General features: G+C 46.2%; 1 protein-coding gene across 2 annotated transcripts in view; it reads left to right on the forward strand.

Annotated features, from left to right (window-relative positions):
• The first annotated feature begins 3,359 nt into the window (after positions 1-3,359).
• FAM189A2 (family with sequence similarity 189 member A2) overlaps positions 3,360-14,149 on the forward strand; it is a 63,822-nt gene continuing 53,032 nt past the window's right edge. The window contains exons 1-2 of one of the 2 annotated variants that reach the window (XM_004769238.3): positions 3,360-3,914; positions 13,880-13,936. In XM_004769238.3, coding sequence (XP_004769295.3) covers positions 3,489-3,914; positions 13,880-13,936 — 483 coding nt within the window. In that variant the 5' untranslated portion in view covers positions 3,360-3,488. The remainder of the gene's footprint in view (positions 3,915-13,879; positions 13,937-14,149) is intronic. The other variant, XM_013044153.2, reaches the window with a different exon arrangement.

The raw sequence follows: 14,149 nt of genomic DNA on the forward strand, positions 1-14,149 counted from the left end.
AATTTCTCCGTGGAGTCTGGCTTTGATCTTCAGGAAAGCTGGCACCTCCATCAATGAAATGCCTGAGTCAAATTTTCCACGTGTTCTTCTTCACTTTGTTTATTTTCAACTTTTTTTTGATAAGGGCCTTATTAATATAAACTTCACATTCATCTTGATTGAGATACAATTTACGCATTTCAAGTGTACAATGCAGTGGTTTTTAGTATCTTCACAGTGGTGTGCCATCGTCACCACGATTGATTTTAGAACATTTTATCACCTCAGAAAGTAACCCCATTCCCTTTAGAGCTTGCCCTCCCCCCATTCAGTCTCCACACCCCCCTCGCCCCTTCCCCCACCCCAACCACTAATCTGCTTTCTGTCTGTATGGATTTGCCTGTTCTAGGGATTGCAAATGAATGGAATCATATGATACCTGGGCTTTGGTGACAGGCTTTGTTTAGTTAGCATAAACTCTTCAGGGTTCTTCGTGTTGTAGCAAGTACAGTACTTCATTCCTTTTTATTGCCCAAAATATTCCATTCTACGGATTACCGCATTTTGTTTATCCATTCGCCCACAGTTGGTTTGTTTCTACTTTCTGGCGCCCGCGAATCATGCTCTTGGTGTACAAGCTTTTGTATTCATTTCTCCTGGGTGTGTCCCCACGACTGGAAATCCTGGGTTTGGTGATAACTCTGTGTTTAACTTTCGGAGGAATTGCCAGACTGTTTTCCCAAAGTCCTCACTTCTGTGTCTTTTAAGACAATTTGAAACCAATGACTCCGAATCATCCCCTAAGATTCCATTTATATACAGCCCAGCTTGACCCGGTGTAGCCAAAAACTTACTGTAATCAAGTGTTGGGGGATGCTGAGAGTCAAGCTTGGATTACAAAGTCCAACATTCAAATAGTGAAGAGTATATCTGGCCCAACCTTAAAGTCTGGGGCAGTGTTACTTGGATTTGTGTGTATGATAAGCAGAAAAAGAAGCTCACAGTTATAGACGGGGCTGGTAACAACAAAAAAGAAAACGTATGGTACTACAGTATGAAAGCTTGTAATCACCAGCTTCGGAAAAGGTGTAGTGTCTTGAAACTAGGGATTTTCATTACCTGCATTGTCATCTGTTTCTGTACGGTGGTGTCCCCTTCTATGTGGGAAATGTGCTCCAAGGAAACCACAGATAGTGCCAAAACCTATGTACATACCGACGACAAACTTTCATTTATAAATTAGGCACAGTAAGAGAGTAACAGCTATGACACAAATACAATAGGACAATGATAGCAATATACTGCAGTAAAAGTTAGGTGAACGTGGTCTCTCTTTCTTTTAAATTGTCTTATGTTTTGTACTCACCTTTCTTCTTGTGATGATGTGAGATGATAAAATTCTTACGCGATGACATGAAGTGAGGGGAATGATGTAGACATTGTGACCTAGTGTCAGGCTCTTATTGACCTTCTGATGATATGTCGGGAGCATCGCCTGCTTCTGGACAGCAGTTGACGACGATGGGTAACTGAAACCACAGAAATTGAAACTGTGGGTAAGGAAGGACTTCTGTACAGGGAAGGAGACTTTAAAAATTTAAGGGTAAAGTACTTAGAAATACTTTAAAGTATTTAAGCATAAAACACAGAGAAGTATATAAAATGTAACTGCATGAATTTTCTCCAAATGAACTTCACCCACATAACAAGCACCTGCCACAAGAAATGGACGGTTATCAGCTCCCCTAGAACTCCTGCCTTTCCATCAACTGGCCAAAGGGAAGCAGGACATCAAACTTCTAGCACCAGTATTCCCAGACACATAGAATACATTTTGATAGTACATTCAGGTGTCTAGAATTGATCAATGGAATAGATTCATTAAGCTAAAAGGATTTCTAAAGACTCAGACTTTTGACACTGCAAGGTGTAGAAGAATCTTAAAAAATGAAATATCTTTGGGTTTGTGTATAAAATAAAAGGTATAAACTCAACATAGAAGAAGATTTTAACATTCCCTGCAATTTAAGAACATGGGCTGTAAGATGTTTTAAAGTGCATGAAGCAATTTACTTTAAACATTTATCTTAAAATACAGCTCCCTGTTTCTCCAGAGTTTGAAGTTCATTTCCAAGAGGATTTCGTAAAAGAAGTCCTGGGGACTGTTAATCACAGGTGCTTTAATAATTCAAAAAGTGTATATGTAAACACACCTGCCCAGGGGCAATGCATCACTTTGTGGGTTGGAGTAAGTAATGACCAAAATAAATACAGCGTTTGCAAGCAGAGCATAAAAACAGATACACATTTCCCTGGGCTTACGGTGCAGGAGGTTGAATACCCCCACCTTACTGATAAAAGGAACAGCCTAATATTGAGACTGACTCTGCAAAGCGACACTGTCCTGCTTCTGAACCTGGAGAAAAAATTCATTATAATGTGTTCACGTATAAGAGCACTATCAAAACGTAAGAATCCTCGGAGCGAAGGGCATATACTCCTAGAGTAAATCTTTTTGCAAAAGCGAATCATTTTTTTTTTTTTTTTTTTAAAGCTCTAAGTGTGTCTTATAAGTTACCAAAAAGAGGTTAGGATTTTATTAGGGTATTTCTTTATTAGTTTGGGATGCTACGTTCCACCGGGTGATGCCTATTCTAGCTCAGGGGGCAAGGTGAGCCTCTGCCACACCCTCCGGGCCGCCCCCAACCCCGTTCTTTCTTTCTGGGTGGGGGATACTTCCAAGGTAACCTCGCGTTCACGCCGGCTCCCAACCTCGGTGCCAGGAAAGCGGCCCCGCTCGCCCGCCCCTTCCCCACCCCCCACTTCCAGGCAGCCGGGCGGCCGCGCAGTGTCTGCGCCCGGAAGCGCGCGCGAGCGGTGACTTCGCTCTCTGCCTGGTCCTTCCCCGAAGCCCGAAGACGTTTCCCACCAAGTCACCCACAACCCCTCTTCCTGCCACCTCCCCTCTTGCGGGGGGCCGGGGGGGGGGTAGTTTAAAGCCGGGCTCCCGTCGCTTTGCACTCGCCAGGGTCCTGACTTCCGCGGGACAGGAAGGGGGCGAGGGTCCGGGGCGCTCGCGTTCGGCCCCTGCTCGGCGCGCGGGGGACAGACGGTCAGACCGTCCCCCGCCGGCTCCGACGCGCCGGACTGCGAGGTCCCTCCTCGCCCCAGGGACCTACTTACCCAGTTGGGACTGGGCCCCTTTCCCGGACCCCGGGGAGCGGGCGCGGGCTCGGCGGCGTCCCGGAGGCGGCGGCGCGGCGCGGGCGTGCGGGGCGGAGAGCGAGGGCGCGCCCGGGGCCGGCGGGAGGCGGACCCCCCGCGGCAGGTGGGTGCGGCCGGCGGGAGCCCGGGCCGCGGCGGCGGCGGCAGCAAGTGGTTGGGCCGCGCTCGTTTCCTTCCCTCCCCCTCGGCCTCGGGGTCCGCCCGCGGTGCCCAGTGCGCGGCGCCCGCGGCTCGGCTCCGCGTCCCCTCCCGCCGCCGCCGGCCGCTCCCTTCCCCGCCCGTCCATGTCCCTGCCCGTGGTGCTCCCGGGCTCCTGCTGCCCTGTGGCCGGGCTCTCGGGCGGGCCGCAGGCCGGGGGCCCGGGCGCCGCCGCCACCGCCGCCGCCGCCGCCCAGGAGCCGCCGCTGCCCCCGCTGCGGCCGCGCTGGCCCCGGGCCGCCCTGCCGCCCCCCGTGCGGCCTCGCTGCGCCGCCACCGCCGCCGCCGCCGGGGTGCTGGCCGGGCCGCCCGCGCTCTCCTCCCGCCGGGCCGCCGCCGCCGCCGCCGCCGCCGCCCCGGGCTCGGCGCTGCTGCCCGCTCGCCCGCTGCTGTCGCTCGGGCTGCTGCAGCTGATCCTGGGCTGCTGCATGGTGGCGCTGAGCTTCGGGGCGCTGTCGCTGAGCAGCTCCCCTCAGGTGAAGAACTCGTGTCCGTTCTGGGCCGGCTCCTCGGTGAGTGCCGCGCGCGCCTCCCGCTCGCCGGGGCCGGGACCGGGCCCTTCGCGGGACAGGGGGCCTCTGGGGGTCGCCTCCACCGCCCCGGCATTGCAGCCCCCGCCCAGGGCTGAAGTTGGGGAGCACAGCCCCTTAAGCCAGTTGAAGTTTTTGGAGACATTGAGGCTGGTGCGGGGGGAAAAAGGCTCAAAGAGAGAGTACTTCAGGCGTGAAATGGGTTGCACCTGGACGGTGTCTGCTCTTTGCAGGCTGAAGGATTTTGTTGTTCCTCTCAAGTTAGGAGGCTCAAATAGATTTCCCGCTCCGGGAGGCTGCAAGAATGGGGGTGGGTGGTAGGAAAGTAGGAGAAAAATGATTCAACTTCGGGCCGTTGAGTATTCACTTCTCCGGAAACACCTGCGGGGGGAGGACGGGCATTTGATCTGTTTCCACGGAGGTATCCACAGTGCCTGGCACATTAGCAGGTGCATTTGTGGGATGACTGAAGTGACAGCCTGACTGGAGCATGCCATTTATTTTATTCCACTTCAAGGCACACAGAAATGTGAAATGTATGGCGTGGGATGGCTCCACTCTAGCTGGGGACAAGTTCAGGAGGTAATGACAGGGTGTGTGCACACCACGCTGGTACCTGGTCATTAAAGGAGGGCCCTAAACAGCCACTGGATTATTGGAGGCAGGCGGACTGCTGTGCAGAATTTAATTCTCAAGAACTCCAAGTGTCCTTATGCGTGAGCTCCCCAAAGCCTCCAGGGCAGGGGGCAGCTCCCTGGAGATGTCTACCCAACTACCCACCCAGCGCAGCCGGGGCCCTGCTTCCTCTGGGGGGGGGGGGTTTGCTCTGGGGCAAAAGGGACCCAGCCTCTGGGGAAGGCTACTGCCTTCAGTGTCGGTGGACTCCAGGTGGCTCCTCACCCTTCACTCCTAAAATGTCCTAGCACCTAAGGCATCCAACCTCTTGAGGTTTGCTGGGGATTGAGAGACTTGGAAATCGGTCTTTGTGGAATGATTGTGGAAGATGGGTGTTTGAAAGTAAAGGAACTTTTTATGAAGTAACTAAATCTGAAAGCTTGAAGAAGATCCGTAATGAATGTATGTGCCGAATAAACATAAAATGGTCCTTTTGTGGGTCCACGCATACCCAGATTCAAGAGCCAATTCTAAGACGATAGGGAGAACTAATTGCACCCAAAGTAGTTGTTTGAATAAGAACATCAAGAACATTAAGTGCTGTGAGCCTGGCCTGACATTTTATACCTAAATGGATGCCAGTCTGCTCTCCTTTCGAAATGCTTGGACACTGGATGGGCCCTTGCTGTGGAGTTCACGGTCTGTTCATGGTGCTCGAGGAATCCCCCCCTCTTGGCCCCGCCACTGGGCTCTCCCCACGGCCTCCTGGCGTCTTCTTTAAAACAACAGGGTCGGGATTAGATTCATTATGCTCCCTAGTCCACTTGTCAGACTAAATTCAGCCAAATGGTGGATGCATTTCGTTTCTCTAAATGCCACGGACCAGAAGTGAATCTTGCATACATTTGTAGGGATTTTTCCCTTTATAAAAACCGTAATCTCTTGTCTTCTCAAAGATAGCTAGTTTAGGAGGATTTAAACCTATTTTTTTTTCTCTTCTGAAATCAAACCCCCAAATCAGTGTACTACTGTAAATTACTTCAGAGGTGAATGCCCTTCGATGTCAGTCAAGCCACAGTTGGATTTGATGAAGTACATATAGCTAATAAATAAACAAACAAAATAAAAAACGGCTCTTCCTGGACCTGCTGGCTGGGCGTGTCCTTGTTATCTAGGACCTAGCAAAACAGAGCAGGGAAAGATCAGTGACTTGGAACTTTCTTTTCTGTCAGCTTGTTTTCCACACCCTACCCCTCAGCTCTACATGCAAAGCTGCAATTGTTCATTATGCTTCTTTTTTGGTGACCTGTTTCTGAGGTTGACCACAGAATTTACAAAACGACTGTAAAAACAGCAGAAACTGCATGTCCAGTAAGACTGGGTAGAAGTTGAGGATGGCATTAGGCACCATGACCATGGCGTTTTAGGAAAAAAATGTCACCAGTAACGTGTAACTTTTGAATTTATATACATGAGAGAGACTTTAGGTTTGTGTGTTCGTTTTTAACTCTGCATTATGGGAATTTTTTTTTTTTTTAAGATTTTGTTTATTTATTTGACAGAGATAGAGAGGGAACACAAGCAGGGGGAGTGGGAGAAGGAGAAGCAGGCTTCCTGCTGAGCAGGGAGCCCAATGTGAGGCTCAACACCATGACCCTGGGATCATGACCTGAGCCGATGGCAGGTGCTTAACAACTGAGCCACTCAGGCACCCCTGCATTATGGGAAATATTAAATTTACTCAAACATTGTTCAGTGAATGCTCCTATGCCTCTTACCGGGCTCCAACAACTGTTTCATCTCTGCCTCTGGCCGGCTTTGTTGCTGGCTCTGTGTGTTCTGATAGTATCGGAAGGATGTTTTAAGGGGGGTAGGAATGAGCTCCATGATGCTCCCTAGGCCATTTGTTGCATTAACTTCCCACATTATTTTGAAGCAAATCTCAGATATTACACCATTTCATCTGTAAATCGTTCAATATGGGTGTCATTTTGAAAAGAAAATCTAAACAGAAAGAAAATATAAACAGAATAAGGAGACTGCATTGAAGTGACCAGGCAGGTTTTAAGAGCACCCCCCCCACCCCAACTCTTCTTATGAAAATTTTATATCTCACCATATGTAGAAAGAATAGTATAACGAACCCCTATTTACTCATCATCCAGTTTCAGTAGTGAATCAACCCATGACCGCTGGTCACCCACACCCACTCCCCTACTGGATTATTATTATTTTTGAAAGATTTTATTTATTTATTTGTCAGAGGGAGAGAGAGCACAAGCAGGCAGAGAGGCAGGCAGAGAGAGAGGAGGAAGCAGGCTCCCTGCTGAGCAGAGAGCCCAATGCGGGGCTTGATCCCAGGACCCTGAGATCATGACCTGAGCTGAAGGCAGCAACTTAACCCACTGAGCCATCCAGGCGTCCCTGGTCCTAGATGATGATGATTATTTTTTTTTGGGGGGGGGTACTAGATTATTTAAAGGCAACTCCCTGGTATCATAATTTCAGCCCTGAAATATTTCAGTTTGGATTTCTAAAAAGAAAGCAGCTTAATAGGCAAAGAAAGGGCTCAAGAACACATTGTAATGTACTAATATAAAGATAGCTAAATTGAGGTTTTTATGAAAAAAGCTTAAAAATTATGACTGGAGGACAGCAGGATTTAAAAAATATATATATATCAGCTTTATTGAGATATAATTCACATTCCATACAATTCACCTATTTAAGGCATGCAATTCAACAATTTTTGGTGAATTCATGGAGATGGGCAAACATTGCCATAACCAATTCTAGAAAATTGTCATCATCCCCCAAAAAACCCCCGTACCCATTAGCAGTCACCCCCACCCCTCACTTCCCCCTTGATCCCTTTGGCCCTAGGCAACTACTGATTATTTTACTTTCTGGTTCTATGGATTGTTCTGGATGTTTCATATGGACAGAATCATCCAGTATATGGTCTTTTGTGACTGGCTCTTTTCACTTAGCATAATTTGCAAGGTCCATTCAGGTTATGGCACGTGCTTACGGCCCACTTTGTTCCTTCATTGCCTAATGAGATTCCACCATATGGACACGGGATGTTTTATGTCTCGGAAGTGTTGCTGGCATATGAAACTAGGTAGTCGAGTGGTAGAGCCAGCTTGTCTAAGGTTACTTTGGACCCACGATGGAACACAGTGGAAGGATATCTTCATCTCCAAACTCTGAATGACCATGACGTGCCTTCCTCTGCTCTCAAGATTAAACTGGCAAATCTTTCAGAATTGTCAAGTCCTATTAAGAGTCTTTTTCCTTACTTTACATTCACACCATCGGTAGTTTGAAGAGAGTGTTTTTAAACATACTCATTGTTTTTGAGCATTCTGTGATCATTTATTTTCTTCCTGGTATTGGGTAATGACTTAGTCTACTATTATTCCTGAAGGGCATGGAACTAAGAGGTTACCGCTTTTAAATGCATCCCAATGTTGGACCCCAGGGAGGTGGCAGGAGAAGAATCTCCAAGACCATGTTCAGGTCATGGTGTCCTGATTTTTTATTTGGGAACACATTTAGTTACTACCACACTACACTGGATTATTGAAAGAGTAGAGGATTGCATTGGTTTGTATCTTCTCCTTCAAAAACCAAAATTCCTTACTCTGATGACATGTCCTTGGGAGATATTTTAGGCGAGTGGTAGAGAATTGGTTATTATTAAATTTTGCTCTTTTCTGGGAGCCTTGACATCCTTAATATTATCTGCATACATCTCTGTTTGAGTCACTGACCTAAACTCATGGTCCCCGCCCCCCACCCCATTTGAGTCTGTAATTCTTTGTCAAGATTCTGGTTCCTTATAAAGAGACAGACATTGGTGAGCCTTCAGATAAGACTTTTTAAAAAAATTGCAGTGATGAAATATAAAAAAAGAATGAATGGTTCAAAGGAGAAACTAACTAAAAAATTCTGAAGTCTTTACTAGTTGAACAATAGTAAATACATTTTTTTTCCTATCATAATCATCAAATGCTACTTCAATATTTATGGGCCATTTAAAATATAACTTTAGTGATGATTTTTTGATGTTCTTTGATCCTTTATTTTGCGTAGCAGCAGAGTGGCATTGATAAATTCTTGAGTAAGTCTTTGAGCCTCTCAGCTTCATTTACCTGTCTGTAAAATGGGTGCATTGATTCTTGCCTCAGAACTGACTTTGTGAGGGTGTAATTAGACAACATACAGAAACACTTGCTGCTGGGCTCTAGTACCAGGCCTGGCATGTAGCTGAACCTCTATCAGTGTTTTTTAAATATCAAGGCAATATGTAATCCAAGTAAAGTGAAAAGGCCAGTTTTCTCGGGGACATTCTGGTAACCATCATGTATATGTTAGAAATATCCAGGTGGCCACTTTCTCAGTCTTTTTAATGAATCATGCTGGACAGATAGGGAAGCATGATACACACCAATACATATAATTGCACACACACATTTTTTTAAATTGCCAGTGTAAAAGCTGTATGTAAGATTGATTGTGGAGAGGTTTGACTCTTGTGTGCTTAATTCATAAGGTGGACATGGTACATTTACAGCTTGGGTCTTTTTATCTCTATGTTCAGATATAGCAACTTTTGGCAAACAGTCCAGAACATTTTTGCCCTAAGGCATGTTCATGGATAGCAAAGGAAAAATAGGGCAGTAAAATAATAAGCTTTTGTTCTTAATGATTTGATTTTTCAGTTGGGAAATTAAGGCCCATTAACCACATATGGTGGGTAACAACGATTCTCGTGTCAAGTATCTTGGAATCCTTCTTTGCAATATCTTTGAAAAAAGAAAGGCCTCTGCTTTTTCCTATAAGCTGTGAGGAATGGGTTACAAGTGAGTGAAACCAAAATTATAATAAATCTCATTATAATAACATAGAGATAATTCAGCATTAGAAAATAGGTGCTTGCCTGTTCATTCAGGACAAGTTTCATCTAGTACTGGGTGGAAAGAATGCTGATGAGGTTGCTTTTTGCTATTGGTAAACTCTTTTAGGAAGCCCAAGAGTGGAAAATGTATTTAGGCTGAAATAGTCATCTTCGAGCAGGTTTACCCCCCCATTTCTGATCTTCATTCATTTATTCACTGTCCATTCATTCATTTGTTGACTCTGGCCATAACTAACTGAGTGACTCTGGGAGCCTCGAATACTCAAAGATCCAAGCCCTCATGGGATTACCAGTGAGTGTAAAACACAACCAAACAAGTAACACCGTTGTGGTGTAATGGGTACTGTGGAGGGCCAGCATTAAGGGACCTTCCTGTCCCTTCTGATGGAGCTCCAGCTATTGCTGGATGGAGGTATTGAATCCTCTGGCTCCTTCTCTCCTTTCTCTGACCCTTCTTGCCATTTATGAATTCCCCCAGCCCCAGATGAAATGGGAGCATCATTTCCTAAGTCTTAAGCTCTTAAAAAGTCATCCCCAACTTCTCTTCCACATTCCAGCGGATTCTAACTGATCAGTCTCTGCCTCACCTCTCGCAGGGTCCCATAAATGTCGTAGGGTTTAATTGGGCTTGGAGAATGGGAGAAGTTGAGTAGAAGTAGATACATGCCTTTGTTGCCAGGTTTAGGATGGAGGTGGCTGTAACTACAAGTCCCACTTGCAACAGGAATGTAATTTCTTATATCCCTGTAAAGAAGGGTGGTTTATAGAAATCCCGTTGGGATTTAATGTGAGCGTGTGCTGAATCTGTAAAACAATTCAATGGAAATGTATTTATTACCTTTAAATAGTTTGCCTTACAATCCATGAACATGGTATATATTGATTTGGGTCTTCATTTAATTCTGCTTAATAAGGTTTGTATTTCTTCCTACTGGGTCTTAAGTTTCTTTAAGTTCATAAGTATTTTGAGATTATTGATATTTAGTATTTGTCAAATACATCTTGTACATATTTTTAAAATTATGTTTTAAGTTTAGTTTATTGTTCATATATGCAAAACCCCCTCTCAAAAAACAATAAAGATAGCTTAGTCCCTTTACCCCAGAGACCCTTTATTTTATTTTATTATTATTTTTAAAGACTATTTATTTGCTAGAGAGAGAGAGAGCAAGAGAACAATCAGGGGGAACAGCAGGCAGAGGGAGACTCCCCACTGAGCAGGGAGCCAGATGCAGGACTCAACGCCAGGACCCTGGTGCCATGACCGGAGCCGAAGGCAGCCACTTAACTGACTGAGCCACCCAGGTGTCCCAGAGACCCTTGATTTTAAATGACTATTGTATCTGTCATGATCTACTAGATAAATGAATATATATATATATATATATATATATATATATATATTTTACCCCTCTCACCTTAGCAACCCTATTACTGGGATTATATCCAACAGAAATAAAAAGCACTTGTTTTTAAGCATTATTTGGCCATGGATGGTTACCCTAGCATTCATTGTGAGGGCAAAAAACTGGAAATAGAATGCTTATCAATGAGCATGAAAATGATTGAATGCATTGGGCAAACCGTACAAAGGAATGTCATGTAGCCATTAAACAGAAATGAATGAGAGTTATTCCAGTGGACATGAAAACATTCCCTTGAGATATTTATTGAGAAAGAAAAAGAAGAGAAGGAAAAGTATCTTCTATGACCCATTTTTTATAAAAGTTCACCTCTGTGCATGTGTCTATGTACACATACACGTTTGTCTAGTAATAAGAATTTAAAGAAAAATCTATACATGTGTAAAATAGATAAACACACCAAATTGTTCATGTGGGTGAGGGGGGCGATCGTGTGGCTGATGGGGGAGGTGGAGAGTAGAGCTGAGGTCTCTCACTACTTTTTTAATGGGAATTTATGGGCCGGGCTGGGCACCTCATTTTTAAGATAATGTTGATTTAATGGAAAAAAAAATATGTTCCAAAAGCTGAACCAGAGGAGAGGCAGGGGTTCTAGATAGCAAATCCTAACTGGTCATTCACATCATATTTATACTTTAGTGAAGTGGGCAGTTTGTGTTTCCCTCAAGGGCAGTCAACTGTTTCAGTTATGTTTTTACAAAAATAGTTGCATTTCCTCAGCTGAGTCCAGTAAGCCGCAGGGCGGGCAGGCAGGGAGCGAGCGTGCACACACACACACACACACACACCACCACCGCCACCGCCACCGCCACCGCCACCACCGGAGCCAGCACTGGAGCCAGCACTGGATTGTAGGGAATGTGGAGGAATTGCTACAGTCACAGCAGGGGAAACTTTTTTTTTTTTTTAAAGATCTTATTTATTTATTTGACACAGAGAGATCACAAGTAGGCACAGAGGCAGGCAGAGAGAGGAGGGGGGGAGGAAGCAGGCTCCCTGCTGAGCAGAGAGCCTGATGCGGGACTCGATCCCAGGACCCTAAGATCGTGACTTGAGCCGAAGGCAGTGGCTTAACCCACTGAGCCACCCAGGTGCCCCCAGGGGAAACTTTTGAGTTAGAAGAGACAGGGAGAGGGTTTCCTCTGCTTCACCACATCTCTAACGAAACAAGAGCGAGGACCAGAAAAGTGAGCTGACTTTTCTGCATAAGCTGCACACTTATTCAGAAGCCAGGTGGGGAACCTGGACCCCAAGGTCTCCCGGATGTCACGTTCCAGTCTGTAACGGAGCTGCGGCCACAGGCAGACCCGAGCCCTGCGTGTCTCCAAGCAGCTCCCGTTCAGCGTGCAGAAGGAGCTACTGAATGTAAGAGGTTTGCAAAGATCTAGCTCCTGGTGGGCAGGCAGCTGAGAGTATGTTTAAACATCCCCAGGATGCAAGGATGGGTTGCCTGTCTGCCCATATGCGGTTTCTGGCCCTTGATATAAGGGGGTAGACGTGTCCTCTGCTGGTTTGACACTGTGGCAGTGTGGACTCTCAGCCAGTGAATGCAGAAGGGAGGGCAGGGTAGCAGGCCTGTGAGCTTGGAATCTAAAGTAACACTAAAATCCCTGTTGATGTGTACTGATAAACAGTAATCGTGAACTGTACCTATGAGGGATTTTGGTAAGAAGTACATAAAGGGAAGCTCTCCTAACAGCACTAAGCAGAGGCGTGCACACTGTTCCCCGAGGGAAAATGTACTCCAGGGACAGGACCATGTCCCTGAGCTGAAGAATCACTTCGTTTTTCCTGCTGGGCTTAGTGAACTGGGTAATCCAGAGGGCCAGCGGTGATTTCCAGTTTACGTTTTGGCCAAATGTCGATTCTTCTTTACCAAGGATTTTAGATTGTTGTTTATCAAAGTGTCATTTTGCAACGTGAGACTTTTCTTGCTGTAAGCCCTCCCCTCATTGTGGAATAAAGGCTCAGGAACAGTCATCGGTTGCCAGACAAGGTAGGAGTTGACAGTCGGTGGGCGAGGCAGAGAGGCACCTCTCAGAGAGCATTTGGGGGGGAACATTGTGTGGAGGGCTTCCCGGAGTGTGCCGGGAATGTGGGATGGTGGGATCCATGAAGGCTTCTCAGAGGAGGTGACTGCTAGTCAGGATCTTGCAAGATGCGTGTAGATCTCAGGCAGCCGTGAGGGGAGCTGGGAGAAGACACCACAAGCAAGAGAAGCATAGAGCCCTGCGGTGGCTAAAGCCTGGCCAGCCTGGTGGGGGACAGGTGTGCCTGGGAGGTAGAGGGGGAGGGGGAGGGGCAGGGGTGCATAGAAACCAGGCTTGAGAAGCAGGCAGAGGAAGATCCTGAGAGACCTTGGGGTGCCACTTCAGGGAGTTCACTTGTCCCACCCACAGAGGATGGGGCCCACCTAGCGAAGGGAGGGTTGCAGCCATGCATGTGTCATACGAGGTTGACAAGGCAACAGGTTCGGTGCTCTGGGGCAGGGAGCTTGGATCAACAAAACTGATCCCTTCACTAACTGAAAGGATAGACTGTTCTCTCTGTGTGCTTTTTTTTTTTTTAAAGATTTTATTTATTTATTTGAGAGAGAGCATGAGCAGGGGGAGGTACAGAGGGGCAAGCAGACTCCCTGCTGAGCAGGGACCCAAAGTGGGGCTCGAGCCCAGGACCCCAAGATCATGACCCCAGCCCAAGGCAGACGCTCAACCGACTGAACCACCCAGGCACCCCGTCTTTGTGTGTTCTTAATTGACCTTGAGAAAAACCATGCACAGTCAATAAAAAAGCTCTGGGGGCCTTGGAGAGAAGGCGAGTCCAAAGTGGTCTATCAGGGCTCATGTAAGCAGTAGGAACATTAAATGTTAGAATTAGAAGGCTTTGAAATTTCAGGGTTTTTTGAAAAAAAAATTTTAGAGACTAGGATTAGTTTATTGGAATTGGTCCCTTTTCTAGATTTATGATACTGTTTATCCTTCTAGGTGATACTCTCTGGAATCATAGGATTAACAACTTGGAAACGGCCTATGATACTCCTGGTATGTACTGATCTCATAAATTGTTACCCTTTGTAAAATGTGCTATGTGAGAAGTCTGTTGGAATCAACCACTGAAGAAATACCAAAGCTTTCTTGTTCATTGAAAAAAGAATCTCACAAGGGATACCATTAGAAGTCAGACCTTCTCGTAACCGTAAAGCGAGTTCATAGTTCTGTCAGTTTTCTGATTCTTCTTAAGCTTCTTATATACCC

Source organism: Mustela putorius, unplaced genomic scaffold (assembly GCF_011764305.1).
Source record: "Mustela putorius furo isolate JIRA1106 unplaced genomic scaffold, ASM1176430v1.1 tig00003854_pilon_pilon_pilon, whole genome shotgun sequence".
NCBI lineage: Eukaryota > Metazoa > Chordata > Mammalia > Carnivora > Mustelidae > Mustela > Mustela putorius.